We start from the raw sequence: 14,846 nt of genomic DNA, 5'->3' as shown, positions 1-14,846 counted from the left end.
AGAAAGTAGTATTTAAATTCCCCTCAGTCATGATTCTTCACTGAAATACATTGTGGAGAGAACATATCTTGCTATTTAGCTCATGACTGAAAGGTAGAGAAAATATAATTCTGCTTCTTCCCTCACATCTGTTCTCTTGGCTGCCAGATCAAGTGCTGGAATAAAACCAGTGCCCTCTCAGTACAGCTGGGATACCCATCAAAAAGAGTTGTGCTGCTGCAGAGCAATGCTTCCCAGTCTGGTATTATCTCATTCCTGCAGTGCTGCTCTCTATGAGTCAGGCTGCTTGATAAAATAGGCTATTAGTTCTCACATGATGTCTCCAGTCATCCCTACCAGTTGTCTCCAAGGAAGGATCTCTCCCGCCTCTGTTTCCATCTTTGCATTTACAGAGGACTGCTCCAGTGAGGTTTGCTAGCGCCGTTCTCCTCCCTTATTCAAGTGTAATGACTGTTTCTCTTTAAAGATGTGTAATTACCCAGCCCTGTTAATGATCCCTCATTGACCAGAAGAGCTGTCAAACAGTGACTTCCTCGGGTGGGACAACTGTGCTCCTGCCTTTGTATCCCAGTGATGAGTATCAGCTACTTGAAGCCAGTTTGGAGCAGATCTGAGGCACATGGGACAGCTATCCCACTTAATTCCAGAGAGTTGGAAAATGTTTGGCACCTCTTCTTGCAGAGCTAGCCAAAACTGAACACTTCCACAGGAACAAAACACTAATTGCACAATTGCAAGTGACAGCCTGCTTCGTTGCTGGGCAGGACACAAGCGGGAGATCTCACCGGACACCTCCCCTCATCATACAAACGTGTTTTGTCACACGGCCTTTGGAAGGGAGGGCATTAATCCTCACCAAAATGCTCTTTGTCTTCTAAGCCTTGACCAGAGAAGTCAGGGGAGCTTCAGCAACTATGTGTGGCCCTGGAGGGATCTGAGGGCAGAAGCACCGTGTTGCCTCTGAAGTTTAGGTGTATTTTTAGGAAGAAAGTCTGAATTCCAGATGAAAGAATATTGCAGACACACTCTGGATACGAACAACTGTTACTCTTTTGTTTTGCAAAATTTCCTGGTAGCCCCTGCTCCAGTCCAGCTTTGATCCTCTCACCATGAGTTCCTCTCACCTGTTAGCTCAACAGCCTTTGGGTAGAATTGTCTGACTTTATCCATAACAATATTTGGGTGACCACTGCAAAAAAGGTTCTCTCCTGCCCAGAGATAATCCACTTACACCACCGTAAAATCAGTTTTGTTTGTTTCCAGTGACCAAGACTTTTGAGAATTCATCTGGTGATGAATGGCTTTGCTACTCCATATCTGTGCAGTTAAGACCCTACCTTTCAATCTTAAAGAAAGTTGATGAATGACAATATTCCTGGATTGTTTCTGAAAAAAAACCCCAACTGTTGATACTGCAATTTTCAAAACCCCACATTTCCTTTCAGGGGATGATTATCTGTTAAGCTAGGATAAGCTCCGAGTGTAATTTTCTGGATAAGCTGTATTGAACTTTTGTAAGGTACTTAATATATCATTAATAAATTGGCATGTGTCGATGAACCAGTTCATTTTACAGAGCCAACCTGGAAAAGAAAATACCATCCAGACTCCAAGCAGAAGGAACACTGATTGTGAACGGGGTTACCATCGTAATGTATGATTGTGTCAGGCTTATGTGAGTCAAAAAGCCTGAAATGAAGAGAGTTCCTTCCTGGGGAAAAAATACCTGATGACCTGGTGGTATAAAATAACACTGTTAATAAATATTGCCATGACTCACACAGTTTTACTTCCCTGCATGTAATCAGGACAGCCACTCAGGAGGGAAACTGGGAACTGCCTAACTAGGAGTAATGGAATTGCACCTGGACAGAGTTTTCTCTTTGTGGATGCCAAGTCTGCTGAAAAGGATTACAATTTGAAATAAAAATCAACGATACTTCAAAATTTGCACTGGATGAGGTCCAAACAGTCCAAGTTCGGTTCAATCCTGTTCTCCAAATGTGCATGTGAAGTGACTCCGAGACAACAGGCTCTAGATGTCAGTTTGCCAGTTCTCTAAACTAGTAGCAGGCTCTCCAACTGCTCATTTGAAGATGCCCTTCTTTTTATTTATAGCAAGAGTCTGAGCTCACCTTTTCTTGGCATGGTAGGGAATGGATGATCTGAGCAATTTTCCAGCCTCCTTCATTACTGAACCTGTTTTCTCCAACTTGCTGAGAATGCTGTGAAAGGAAGAAACATGGGATGTGTTTGAGATGGGTTAGAATTCAGACAGTCCTGAATGCCAAAGTCTAATACCCAGGACAGCTGAAATTCCAAGAGCTCTCTCTGCTAAGTTTTTGAACTGCGTTTAAATCAACCCCCTTACATTTATGCATTATCTGGATATTTAACGCATTTTTTTAATGTCTGCACGTATGCTGGAGGAAGCAGTCACTGAGGAAATCCTTCCAGTTTTGTTTGCATGTCAGAGTAAATGCCTTATGTAAAAATAAAAATTCAAGTAAACAAACATAGGTTAAGGTTTACTTGGTCTGCTCTCCCTGATGAGCAGCTACGGGGAAATTGGATTCACTTCATTTTATAATGGCAGAGTGATACTAATTTAAATGCAGCAAAAGCTGATGAGTGGCAAATGATGGGAAAGCAGAAAGAAGATCTCATGGGAGCTTATTTGAACTCTCAGATTTTTCCGACATGAATATCCTTCCATCAAAGCCAATCTGAAAACCAGCAAACTTTAAACGAGTTGGGGATCACACCTTAAATTTAAAATGTCTCAGCAGAAGTAAGTTGCAGTCTGCTGATGTGTCAGATCACCTCTCCTGCCTGTAGCAGATGTACAGCCAAAGAGCCTGTTAATAAAATGGCTCCGAGATCTTATTCAAGAGCTGAAATAAATGGTTTGGTTTCCTTAAATGCCAAGAGCTACATACTCCCCATGGCTAGAGTGCCTGGCTGGGTGTGCAGTATTGAAGGGGAGTCAGGTTTTTTTAACCCCTAAAAGCTCAGCCTTAGGTCTCTGAGAATCATGACTGCTGTGTTAATGTATATTTGACTTGCTTTGAATGTAGGGGACCAGGAAACCAGTCCTGCTCTTCATGGGGGCGTGGAAAATCCACACGGGTGTTCTGCAAACTCTTTTCCATGGCTGTGTTTTAGTGGTGCTGCATTTAGTGATTCCTTGCATTTCCAATGCCTTTGGTGAGCACCTGCTGATTGAGCAGGTGGAGGGCTTTTGGCAGCATCTGAGGAAAGCAGAATAAAATGTCTGAATCAGCAGACACCATTTTGCTTTGGTTTTTGTTGCTGGAAGTTGATCCTTGAGCTTCTCGGTTAAAAAAGTATAGTCAGTTTCCAAAATATTTCTGCAGTTGCCCCGCCTGGGAGCTTAGAACAGAATGAGCAATTGCATCAATTACGGAAAGAAAAGCAAATTCTGGATTGTGCTCCTGGAAGTCTCAAGTTGTAAATTAACAGCTTTTGTGCAGTAATCACTGGTTTGATGACTCATAAAAACATGCAGGAAAAGCAACTCTGCTGTCAGGACTGTCACATACACAGGTGAACCCGCCTTAAGCGAGCCAAGATCTGGCCTTCCTTGGAGTGCTGTTGCTATTACTGTTCCTCTTTTCACAAGCTATAATTTTTTGGTGATACAAGTTTCTCTTAGAGAAAGAAGAGCTAGAATTAAGAACGCGAAGGGGGGGTTCCCGCTTCTCGGGTGCATAAATAACAGATGTCTCTCTTTCTCTCCCTGTTTCCACTTTGGATTTGCTGCAGGTGCATAGGGCCACACCTGGAGGACTGCATTGGGCTGATGGATAGGTACTGACTGGGTGCTGGCTGCCTGTGTGTCTCCATCCTGCACGTGTGGACAAGGGCGCATGCGTGTGCATGTCCTGGGGTGTGGCAATGACGTGGTTTGTTCTGTAATTGTCTGCAGGTGTAGAGGCCCCGCTAGTCATGACTGCATTTTCTATCCATGGACACGGCAGTCCACTCTGCCACAGCACGCTAGGTAACATCCCCACCCCGACCTTCATGCCCCGCCCACCACAGGAATGTCCTGTTAGCCAGTCTGAATGCAAAAGTCACGCTGTGGGCAGAACGCAGCTTGTCCTGAACTGGCATCTGCCACTCCGCGCCCAAATTCGCTTTTCTGTTTCATGAAAAGTCATTAAATATCCGGCTCGCTTAGGCTGATTAAAAAAAAACCCTTTTTTTTTTTTTTTTTTTTTTTTTTTTTTAATTTGTTTTTATTTTTTGCTTAAACCAATAAGGATTAAATTCTGAAATTTCCTGCAGATCGTGTTTCCAGATTAAATTTTATTACACGGTGAAAATTCTGGTAAAATTGGAATTCACTTGTTTTCTCTTTATTGGGTGTTTTTCGTTTGTTTGGTTGGGGTTTTTTTGATTTTTTTTCTTTAAGAGAGAATTTAAAAGCAAATAAACCTCTTCCTTCTACACACCTTCCCTTGAAAAAGTAAACGTTTTAGCAAAACCAAATTTCTTCCTTAATTTGCATAAAACTATGTTTTTTTCATTTTCTGTTTAAAAGAAAGATTTTAACCTTGAAGCAATTTAATTTTTCAGTAATGACAACTGAAACAAATTCATGTAGGCTTTACTCTGCATTCTTTTTCGTGAAAGCCCTACATTGCCATTGAGTTTGTTCATTCTTAAATTCAAACTGGTTAATATGACTTCTAGGCTTTGGGATTACTCTCCTGAGCTAAGACTAGATGAAAAATGCATAAATTCAATCAAACCCATCTCATTAAGGATTTCAATCTGAGTTTTTTTCTTGTCTTTTTTGAAAGGTTTTAAGGTTGCCTTTCCTTCCTAATTGTGTATGTAATGTGAATATGCCTATTTCCAGTTTATAAGGGAAAATGTATTTGGACTTGAAAAACTGTGCAGTGTAAATGTTATCAAATGGTACATTTGTTTATTAGATCAGTATCAGTTCTGACTTAGTTCAATAAGAAATGAATTAGCAACAGAAAATGAATTTTTCAATGTTTCAATGTTTTGTTTTAATCTTTCTGATCTAGGATGTCCTGTTTGAGATACTTCTGTAGGGCCTCATTTTCACGTGGCCTCCTCCAAACAGAGCTGCCCTAGTTTTAAGGGTCCCATTTTCATCAACTTTACTCAAAGCACAAATACAGAAAATGTAGTAGTATTTCCTTAAGTTGAAAGCCCTTACCAAACTACAGAAATGGGAGGAATTGTTTTACTCTGTTCAGCAGTTTTACTCCTGCTCCACTCAGTCTGAGGGGGAGGGCCCTCAAATATTTCCTGTTTCCTTTGGATCTGATGGATACTTCTTTGTTTGTTTCAGCCTTGCTGAATTTATTTGAGGAAAGTTACTGCACTCTGTTTAAATGTCAGTATGTATTCTTTCACTTTCAAGGCAAAGAAGGAAACTTCATACCTCTATATTAGATTGTGAAACTGTGCCTTTTTTTTTTTTTTTTTTTTTTTTTTAATTATTATTATTATTGTGAAAATGGTTTATTCTGTTTGGGCTAAAAGTGAGCAAAACTGCATTGGCAAAGTGACGCTTTTTGTTCCAGTAGGGTTGTAAATCCAAAATGGATTCCTTGACTTTAGATAAAAGCTTCTTCATGTCCCTTTAACAATTTTGCACCCTCCTGAGACTTCTAAATCTTAAACTAATTAATAATCAATCTGACCCTTATTTATTGACCTGAGTTTTTTTCCATTGAGGTGAATTATCAGTGAGTAGAAGGGGACAGGGCTTTCTGCTGTTCATGCAGCTGAAAGTGAGAGCAGGGCTTTAACCCAAACAAGATATTCCTCATCTTCTCCTTTTTCCATTTTCATAGCAGCGTTGCTTTTCTTTCTAGTTTTTTAGTTTGCAAATTATTTATGCCATGATCCATTGACTTGAGGGATTTTGTAAGAGCCTGGTGGAATAGCAAAGGAATTCCTTCTGTCATGTTTAATAAAGATGAATCAGATGTGCATCACATGGCTTGTTTTCCAAATGGCAGGTGAAACTTCTCTGCTTTAGCCCCTTCAAGTTTGTGGGAAAACAACCTTACTTTTTGGTAATGCATTTCTTTCTGCATAGTTTGGTTTTGGTTTTTTTAACCTTTAGGTTCAAATGAGTTCGGTCCAAAAGAACAGCTCCTCATGCAGCTTCCTGAATGGATTATTCCTCTAGGGCCTTGGGTTTGGTTCCACCTTCCTTACCAGCCTTTCCTAGAAATTGCCAAAGCAAAGATGGAAAGTAGAAGAAGGCTGGAATTTCCCAGGATGCCCAAAGGAGTTATCCATCCTCCTCTCCTGCCTTCTTTTACTACTTTCTGGCAGCTGCATTCAGTGTTTTTTGTGGTTGGAATAGCACACAACAGCACATTCCAGCATATTCTGGAGCAAGCAGAGAAAAGATGAGTATTTCTGCTCCCAAGATTGGGATAATTGTTGTCTAAAAGGGTGATTCAAAAACTGTAAATATAATGCTCTTCATTAAGAAAATACTCTAGATGGTCAGGAAAGGCGGGTTCCGTTCAAGTTCACCAGAAAAGTTCAGCTAGTGCAGTTATTGGAGTGAGAATGTGGAAAAAGATTTTACGTAAAATATGAATTTTAATTGGTTTATCCTTGCGAGGCTTCATTCACCTCAATACTGGGAGAGATCATCAAAGGAGGAGTGAAGTTTCTGTTTTCTGGTGCCTGTGAGGTTGTATATCTAAAGAAGTGATCAGGAGCATGTGTTGGATATGATAGGAAAGAGCCAGCACCAGCAGTGATGTCCCTGGTCTGAGTAAGCTGGTGTCTCTGTTTACGCCCCAAGAAAAATTCATTTACATTTCCCTTTTAACAGAAACTAATTAGCCAGGCCCACTATTGTCAAGTGCTTAAATAGAATGTTGTGTAGATGTTAACTCTAATTACAGTCGTGTTGCTAGCTTTTTATCCAAAAAGGATGTCCTCTCAACAAATCATCACTTCCTCAACAACAACAACAACAAAGCTGGTTTTATCTTCTGCATATGTGTACAGGGGCTAATTAACAGTAAACCCTGTGTAATGCAGGCAAATCCATTCATAGCTGTTTTGTACCCCGTCACAGTGTGACTTCGACAGAATTTCACAGCAGGTCTCAGTAGTTGGTGGGGAAGGGAAACCACCTCTAATAAACTGCTTATGTTCATGGCTTTCACAGTGCTCGGCTCCATGGCTTAGAGGAAAGCACTCCATATGCTCTCTGTTTTTATGGAATAATTATAGTTGTTCTGGAGGGGCAGAGGATCTCTGTACAAAATAAGAGGGGAAATACGACCTGTGAGTACCAGCTAAGCTGTATTACTTGGTTGGTAAAAGTTGCTACTCTCAAGAGACTCTTAATATGGAGCTTTCTGAAGCTGTATCAGAACAGAGTGGTTGAGGAAACAGGTTTATTTTTTAAGAATCCAGACTTGAAAAATAGACACTTTCAGATTCTTCCTCTGTGGGTTGCATAGATCTCACACATCATCAAACTGGACAAATTCACAGAATCACAGAATGAGCTAGGGTTGGAAAAGACCTGAGATCATCAAGTCTAACCTTTGACCTAACACCACCTTATCACCTAAACCTTGGCACTGAGTGCCACGTCCAGTCATCTCCTAAACACTTCTGGGGGTGGTGACTCCACCACCTCCCTGGGCAGCCCATTCAGCCTTTCTGTGAAGAACTTCTGAATGCCCAGCCTAACACTCCCCTAAAACTCTTGTTCTGTTGCTGACTTCCTGGGAGAAGAGACTGACCCCCACCTGGCTGCAACCTCCTTTCAGGTTCATGAAAGAAATTAATAGAGAAATCCCACTTCTGTGGGAGAACTTGCCTCTGCTGAACATATTCTGAAGCCAGACCTTTGCTGAGAGTGCTTTAATTCTTGCCATGGTATTTCCCTGCCTGGGGCTTTAGGAGGAGTACATTTGGAGTACTCCTGTGGCAGGAAGGTGACCTTGTGACCTCTTCTGCCACGGGCAGGGACACCTCCTGCTGTCCCAGGTTGCCGCAAGCCCCATCCAACCTGGCCCTAGACACTCCCAGGGATGGGGCAGCCACAGCTCCTCTGGGTGACCTGCGCCAGGGCCGCACCCTCTCTCACAGGGAAGAATTTCTTCCTCACATCGGACCTAAATTTCCCCTCTTTCAGTTTGAGGCCTGACCACAGTTAATAAATGGCTCATTGTGTTAAAGCCTCTGTTCTGTACCACACTCTGAAAGATTTGTCTGTGATCAGTGAGGGTTTGTGCTTCATCTGCTTTACTCGGCAGGGTTGACTGGAGTGGACTCATGGTATGGAAGGGCTTAGTAGGGTATGCTACTACAGAGAGAAATAAATGGTTGAGGTCAGGAGAGTGAAAGAACTGGAAGCAATTCTCACACAATGCTGTTTAAGATCTGTTCTGTGGCTCCAGCAGTTTGAGGATCCTGTTGAGAGAGCATAGGATAGAGTAAGGTCAGAAATCTGATGTGTCTAGAAGTTCGTTATACGACAAGTAGAATGTGAGCAATAAACTCCTGCAGGATCTTGATACTGTTGGTACTCACTGACCAAGTTTCTCTGCAGCTGTTCTCATTTTTGATAGGAAAATTCTTTGTTTGGAAAACTGACTAAATTATCTTTGCTGAAACTATGAGCAGAAAAAAACGATGAGTGATAAAGGCCAAATGTAATAGGTCACTGCAGGAAGAAAAGAAGCAATAGGAAATGCAAATTAATAAATGGTTTGTTAGAATGGAAAACAACACACAGTGCCATTGCAGAGGGCATTGCTTTTGTTTCTCATCACCCTTGTGTTGCGTGTCTGTATTGATTTGGCTACACAAATAATATACAACTCAGGAATAAAATTGTGCCATGGAGAGGTGACCTTATTCTAAAGCAACAGTATATATCTCACCACTCCTCCATGGATTTCTCTCGTGGCTGGAAATAAGAATTAAATTTAGATTTAATGTTGTTATAAATTAATTATCTAGTGTTAAATATACATTTGTAGAGCTTTCAAAATATGGAAGATGTAGGTTTGTTTAAACCTCAGTGAATGGTTTCTTAATAATTCATTAATATTTAATATATAATAACTCAGAACTAAGGCTCGTGGTCTTACTTCCAATCTACTTGTGCAATGTAGGATTTGTCACTCTTTCTTAGTTGGAAAAATTTACATGACAAATGTATTTGAGTTGAGAGCCCAGCCCAGACTTAATTCTCTGCAATCTCGCTTACTCCTTGTGACCTTACTCGGGTGTGAAGGAGCTGAAATTCCTGCATGAAACGGGAAGCTCTTGGCCGGGGTTCTTTAGAGCAGCACCTCTCCACGCCCCCTCCCTCGCCCCCCATTGCTTTCCACTGCCTGTTTAACACCAGTTTTGTGCAATGATGGAAATGATGGAGCATAGAACGTGTAATGCAGATGAGAATTTGCACATTGGCATTACAGTTTTTGTTTGTTTTCCGCACCAAAATATGTGTTTACTTCTCAGTTAAACTGCAACAGCTTTTTCAGCATTGACTCAAAACAGCAGATAACTTGCTAATGATGATAGTGTGGTTGTCTGTCAGCTCATTTGTTTTGCCAGGAATGTAAATGCCACTGTTCAATTTGATATTTTACTAGTGTGTAGCAAACACAATGGTAAATGAGTTAAAGTAATTAAACAAGCTGTAGGTTTCAAGGAATAAACAAAGTCCTGACTTTGGTGCTAGTGTGGGAAGTTGTACCTCAGCATCTACCAAAGGTGGGAGCATTAGCACAAATACCAGCAATCATGCAGAAAGAGAGCATTAGGAAATCAAGCCATCAAACCAAATTACTTAATCTTACTATAATTTTTTTCCATGCTGTAAAGTAAAGTAACAGGGTGCGAAAATGTCATGTAAATTATCTGTACCTTTGGGTAGTAGTTTCAAAAAACTAAATTCAGTTTCTAATGGGAAAGGTGGGCTAATACTAAACTTATTCCTCATGCCATGTTCTCTCTTTGTTAGTTCACCGTCCTTTGCATCTCCTTTCTGTAAGGTAGAGGTATTTTGCCTCTTTCCTCCCTCATTACAGTGGTAGTGGATAGAGTTGAAGGAGTATGTAGACCCTGTCCCTTCAGAGAGACTGTTTTCCCAGGAATGTGTGTTAGAGAGGCTTTAGAGAAGAGCCATTGGAAATAGTACCTCGTGTTTTGGAATGAAGTTTAGGAACTCAAAGAGCTAAAACTTATTTTGGCTGAAAGTGAAGGTGTAAAGCCGGATTCTCCTCTAAAAGTACACAGGTAAGGAGACAAATGTTGGTTAAGGATGGCACTAAGTCTAGCAGACTCCAAAGGAGAGTTGGGTGTCTGTGAGGTATAAAATGGGTGAAATCTGAGAGCCATTCAAAGCAGCAAAATGCTCGTGCATTTCTAATGAAGGTTATTAATCCCTGGAATGATTTTCTGTGGTAATGTTCTCTTCTCCAGCACCAGACTTGTGAAATCAAGACGGGGATATTTTTTTTGCAAGCAAGATGAGTTTGTGTGGAGCTTGGAGGCAGAGGGTGGTGTGGCTCCTCCTGCCATGTGACAGGACACTTTGATGTCTGTGGCAATAGCTTCCAGCTGTGATCAGCTCTTGTCTCATGGTCTAAGCTAGAATGTCCTTTGAGTTTTGATTCAGAGTACTGAGCTGGACACAGACAAGCAAATTCAACTGCTGAATCGTGGGCTTTGGCTCCTGTCAGCTGTGAGTGAGGCCCAGAGTGAGAGTTCCACCTGACTTTACACAAGATTTCTGTTCTGTTCACATATGCTTGCTCATTACCAGTTAGGTCAGGTAAAATTCTGAGTTTTCAGACTGTCCTTTGCTAGGAGAGATGTGAAACTCATTCAGATCTTATCGGTACTTTTGTCAAAAAGCTTCATGCTTTTTTTTTTTTTTTTTTCCATCTGATGTAAATTTTTAATGACACCATCTTCCCTTGCTGGTGAACAAGATCTTTTGCAGACATATTGGCTGTTTCATCAATAGAAGATAATGTCACAAGTAATTTCTGTAGTTATCTGAGATTGAGCAAATGATAAAACAGGCAGGGCTGACTGAGCTTTTCTTTGGCAGAGGGTTGTGAGGAGGTAACTCTGTATTTGTATACTGTATTTGTGGCACATTTCTCTGCAGAGCTAGTAGTTTCTCATACTAAAGAGTTGTGGCATTTATGCCGAAATCTGAGAACAAATACAACCTCACCACCGGGACAAGGGCCAAGCTTTGGTTAAACATGGTCCAGTTATGATGTAATCCCTGATTTGTCAATGATACAAAGTTTTTCTAGTAATGCCTAAAGGAAAACTCTCTGAAATGCAATCAACCTTTTTAATGAAAAGTGTGAATTTTTCCTCAATTTGTCTTGGACTCCCAATATTTTGCCTGTGACATAGTGTGTCCTTTGTAAACTCAGGATTTCAAAGCAAAACACCAGTGTTGGACACCGCTTAAAATGCTCTCTTGGATTTTTGTTGCATATTCTTATTGTATTCACCATTCCATTTAAATTCATAGTTCTCTACTTGTCATAAATCTAATAATGTTTAGATATTGTCACTGAAATTAGGTGGTACAGATATGTCTTAGAAGGCACAGAAGTTGCAAAGCACCATAACATGAGTGAGAAGAATTGGTGACTGCGGAAAAATAGAGGGAAGCAAAAGGATGGAAGATGTAGTTTTATTTGTTGCCATTTCTTTTGCTCAAATTAATCCTGCAAGGTTAGAATCTGTAGGCCTGATATCAGTGTAGGAGACAAGACACTGCAATCCCTGCTCTTGGTGATATATAATATTCATTTGCAAATTCATCAGGAAATAACGCTGGGAACATGGAGCAGGGTATGCAGATCCTCTAGGCTGGTTGGTCAGAAGCAAAAACACTGCAGTGACGTGGTAGACTGGAGGGAAGATGTGTAATTCCAGAAGAACAGTTCAGCAGCTTGGCAGTGGCCAAATCCATCTCCTCTAAGTCCCAGCAGGTTTGAATCAGCCACAGCAATATTTTCAGTTCATGCCAGTGGTGTCTGTATCCATGGGCATTGCTCTGCTTGAGTGAATAGCCTTCCTTAAAAAACGTGTGCAAATTTCAGAAGTAAATCACATCTTTCCCTGCCCCTGATGGACTGATGAAGGGAAAAAAAGGTAAAAAGCATTCCTGCATTAAAATGGACCACTAGTCGTTAATATGCGTAGTCTCAATCACAGCAGGGATGAGACAAAGAACAAGTTGAAGAGATAATATCCTTGCTTTAAAACTGTCCCATCTCCCATCTACGTGCTTTTCCCTCCCTCGTGGCAGTGATGTCCTCTGCATGTGAACAATTTGGATGCAGGCTAAGTTCAGTGCTGTTTCACTTCAGCCTTGTGTGAATTCTCTCTACTTTCAGTTCCTGGATCAATCAGTGGACCAGGGCTGCAAATTCCAAACTTTGGGGTGTTTAAGTCAACTTTTCATCAATGGATTTTTAAAATAGGGGAGCAGTTTCCTGGAAACTTCCAGTGGGAAGAAGGCTATCACTGAGAAAGCAAGCCAAAACCTATAGCCCTATCAGTATGATTGTTTATATTCTCTCAAGGTTTCATCAGACTTTTTGTGCTGCTGATTCCTTAAATACTTCAAATACATATATTTTTGAGGTGGAATGAGAAGCAATCCCTCTTTCCCTCATGCCAGAGGCAGTGGAAAAAAAATGGTATTTAAACCTTCTCTCTCCTTGTGGTTTTTTTTTTGGTGGTGGTGGTGGTGGTTGGGGTTTTTTGGGTTTGTTGTTGTTGTTGTTGTTGTTTGTGGGGTTTTTGTGTGTGTGTGTTTTTTTTTTCCTTGGCCTCTAATGAGCTTCAGACTTTGTGAGACCTAAAAGGCGCAAAAAGTCAGCAAGATCCACTGCCTGCCAGAGTGCTGGTACTTGGGTTTGGGGATTTGGTGGCATGGGGAAAGGAAGGGGGTTGTGACTGAAAGAGGAAAAAGAGATTTTTAAGTTGGATCACTGTTTCCCCAGATGCTTGGCCTCTTCTGAAGTCTCAGCAGCTGAGTTTCTTTAACATTTAGAAGCTACACAGATAAAGCAGTAAATTCTGGACTGTTCCATCATACAGAAATTTGGGAGAAGGAGGAGCTATTTTACTAAATTATCATTTTCCTCGATGCGGGCTGTGCTGTACTACAAAACAATCATAACAAAAGAGCAGTTGGAGAGTCGGGGTTGCTGTTAGCAAACACAACCCCATCATCAGCAGAGCTGAGAGCAGAATGATGCTCACAAAGGCTGCTTTCCCTTGGCTCCTGTACTGGAGTGGATGGGATTCCTTTGGCTAGCTGTGGATACCAAAGAGAGCAGTGACAGTGGGTGAGTTTGCAGCTTCTGTGCTGAACTTTTCTTCTTAGAGTGCCCTTTGGGGAAATGCTGGCAGTGGATGATCCAGGTCAGCCTTCCCAAGGCATCATTGGGAACACAGGGTGATAGTTCTATTCTCATCTGTTTATTATGTCCCATTTTGTTATCATAGAATCAGAGAATGGTTTGTGTTGGAAGGGACCTGAAAGATCACCTTGTTCCACCCCCTGCCATGGGCAGGGACACCTTCCACTATCCCAGGCTGCGCCAAGCCCTGTCCAGCCTGGCCTTGGACACTTCCAGGGATCCAGGGGCAGCCATAGCTTCTCTGGACAGCCTTACCTTTGCAGGGAAAAATTTCTTCCATACATATAATCTAAATTTCCCCTCTTCCAATTTTGATGTTTGGTTTTTCTCTTCTGCCCATGTCCAGTACTGAACCTTAGTCTGACTGTTCCCTTCTGTGCAGGGGCTTGTTCCCCTTGGAGAGGTGCTCAGGCAGAGGTTAGGGCTCTCTTCAATGTACAGAATTTTTTTTTTTCCCTGAAGGAGAGGCATAAAGTCATAAAGACTTCAGAAGAAGGAGTCTGGTTCAGAATGTCAGTACAATCCTTGAAGGCTCTCTACTGTGAAATACTCCTGGAGCTTGAGAAAGCAAATGCTTGCTGTCCCAAATGACTCAAAGCTGGAACAGGAAGAAGTCCAGTGTTCACAACCACTTCAAAAAAATTCCCACTCTGTGCTCCTTAAATCTTCTGAATGATTACTTTCAGGAAGGACCGGCATTCCAAAAAAGCAGGCAGATATAAAAAGAGAGATCAACGCATTTTCTGAAGAAAAATTCTAATTTGCGAAATAAAGTAAAAATTAAGGACATGAGATAGAGAACCCTTCTTGCAGCTCCTGAGAGGTAGACAGTCCACCTGGTCAGTCTACAGGCACAGTCATGTGTGCATTTCAATTATTTCTTCTGTTGAATAGCTCAATTTCAGCAAACACTTAACTGAACTTAAGTGAATTACAAGCACTTTCCACCAGTGGAATTCAAAAAGTGTTTTAAAAAAATAACAAAAGGAAGAGCACAATATTCAGTTTTTCTCCTGATAGTTATTTAAAATACTCCTGAACATTCCTTCATGTTCTCTGGTTTTTGTATTTATAAAAACCTGTTGCAGAGCAGAATGTTCCAGTTCTGAGCTACAGTGTGTATTGTCTGTGTAACCCAGCTCAAAACTGGATGTTTTGGTGCCTGCAGATCCGATGTGGGTTCTACCACGTGTTTCTCAAGCGATGGAACGGCCCTGCCATGGGTTGTGCTACTCCCTGGTGCTCCTGGATCTGACAGTGAATGAACAGCAAAGGGGCCGTGTTTTTATTGGAGAAAAATGTGTTTTCTTCATGAATAATCTCATGTACACAGGCATGATGAGCCAGCTGACTGCCACTGGTTGCAGAGAA

The 14,846-nt window shown here is 41.3% G+C and overlaps 1 protein-coding gene across 2 annotated transcripts in view; it reads left to right on the top strand.

Annotated features, from left to right (window-relative positions):
- The window catches only part of ERBB4 (erb-b2 receptor tyrosine kinase 4), a 576,525-nt gene that overhangs the window by 439,412 nt on the left and 122,267 nt on the right, over window positions 1–14,846 (top strand). The window contains exons 16-17 of one of the 2 annotated variants that reach the window (XM_058421396.1): window positions 3,787–3,831; window positions 3,950–4,024. In XM_058421396.1, coding sequence (XP_058277379.1) covers window positions 3,787–3,831; window positions 3,950–4,024 — 120 coding nt within the window. The remainder of the gene's footprint in view (window positions 1–3,786; window positions 3,832–3,949; window positions 4,025–14,846) is intronic. The other variant, XM_058421395.1, reaches the window with a different exon arrangement.

Source organism: Hirundo rustica, chromosome 7 (genome assembly GCF_015227805.2).
Source record: "Hirundo rustica isolate bHirRus1 chromosome 7, bHirRus1.pri.v3, whole genome shotgun sequence".
NCBI lineage: Eukaryota > Metazoa > Chordata > Aves > Passeriformes > Hirundinidae > Hirundo > Hirundo rustica.
Note: the sequence above shows the minus strand (reverse complement) of the source record. Positions and strands in the feature narration are given on the sequence as shown.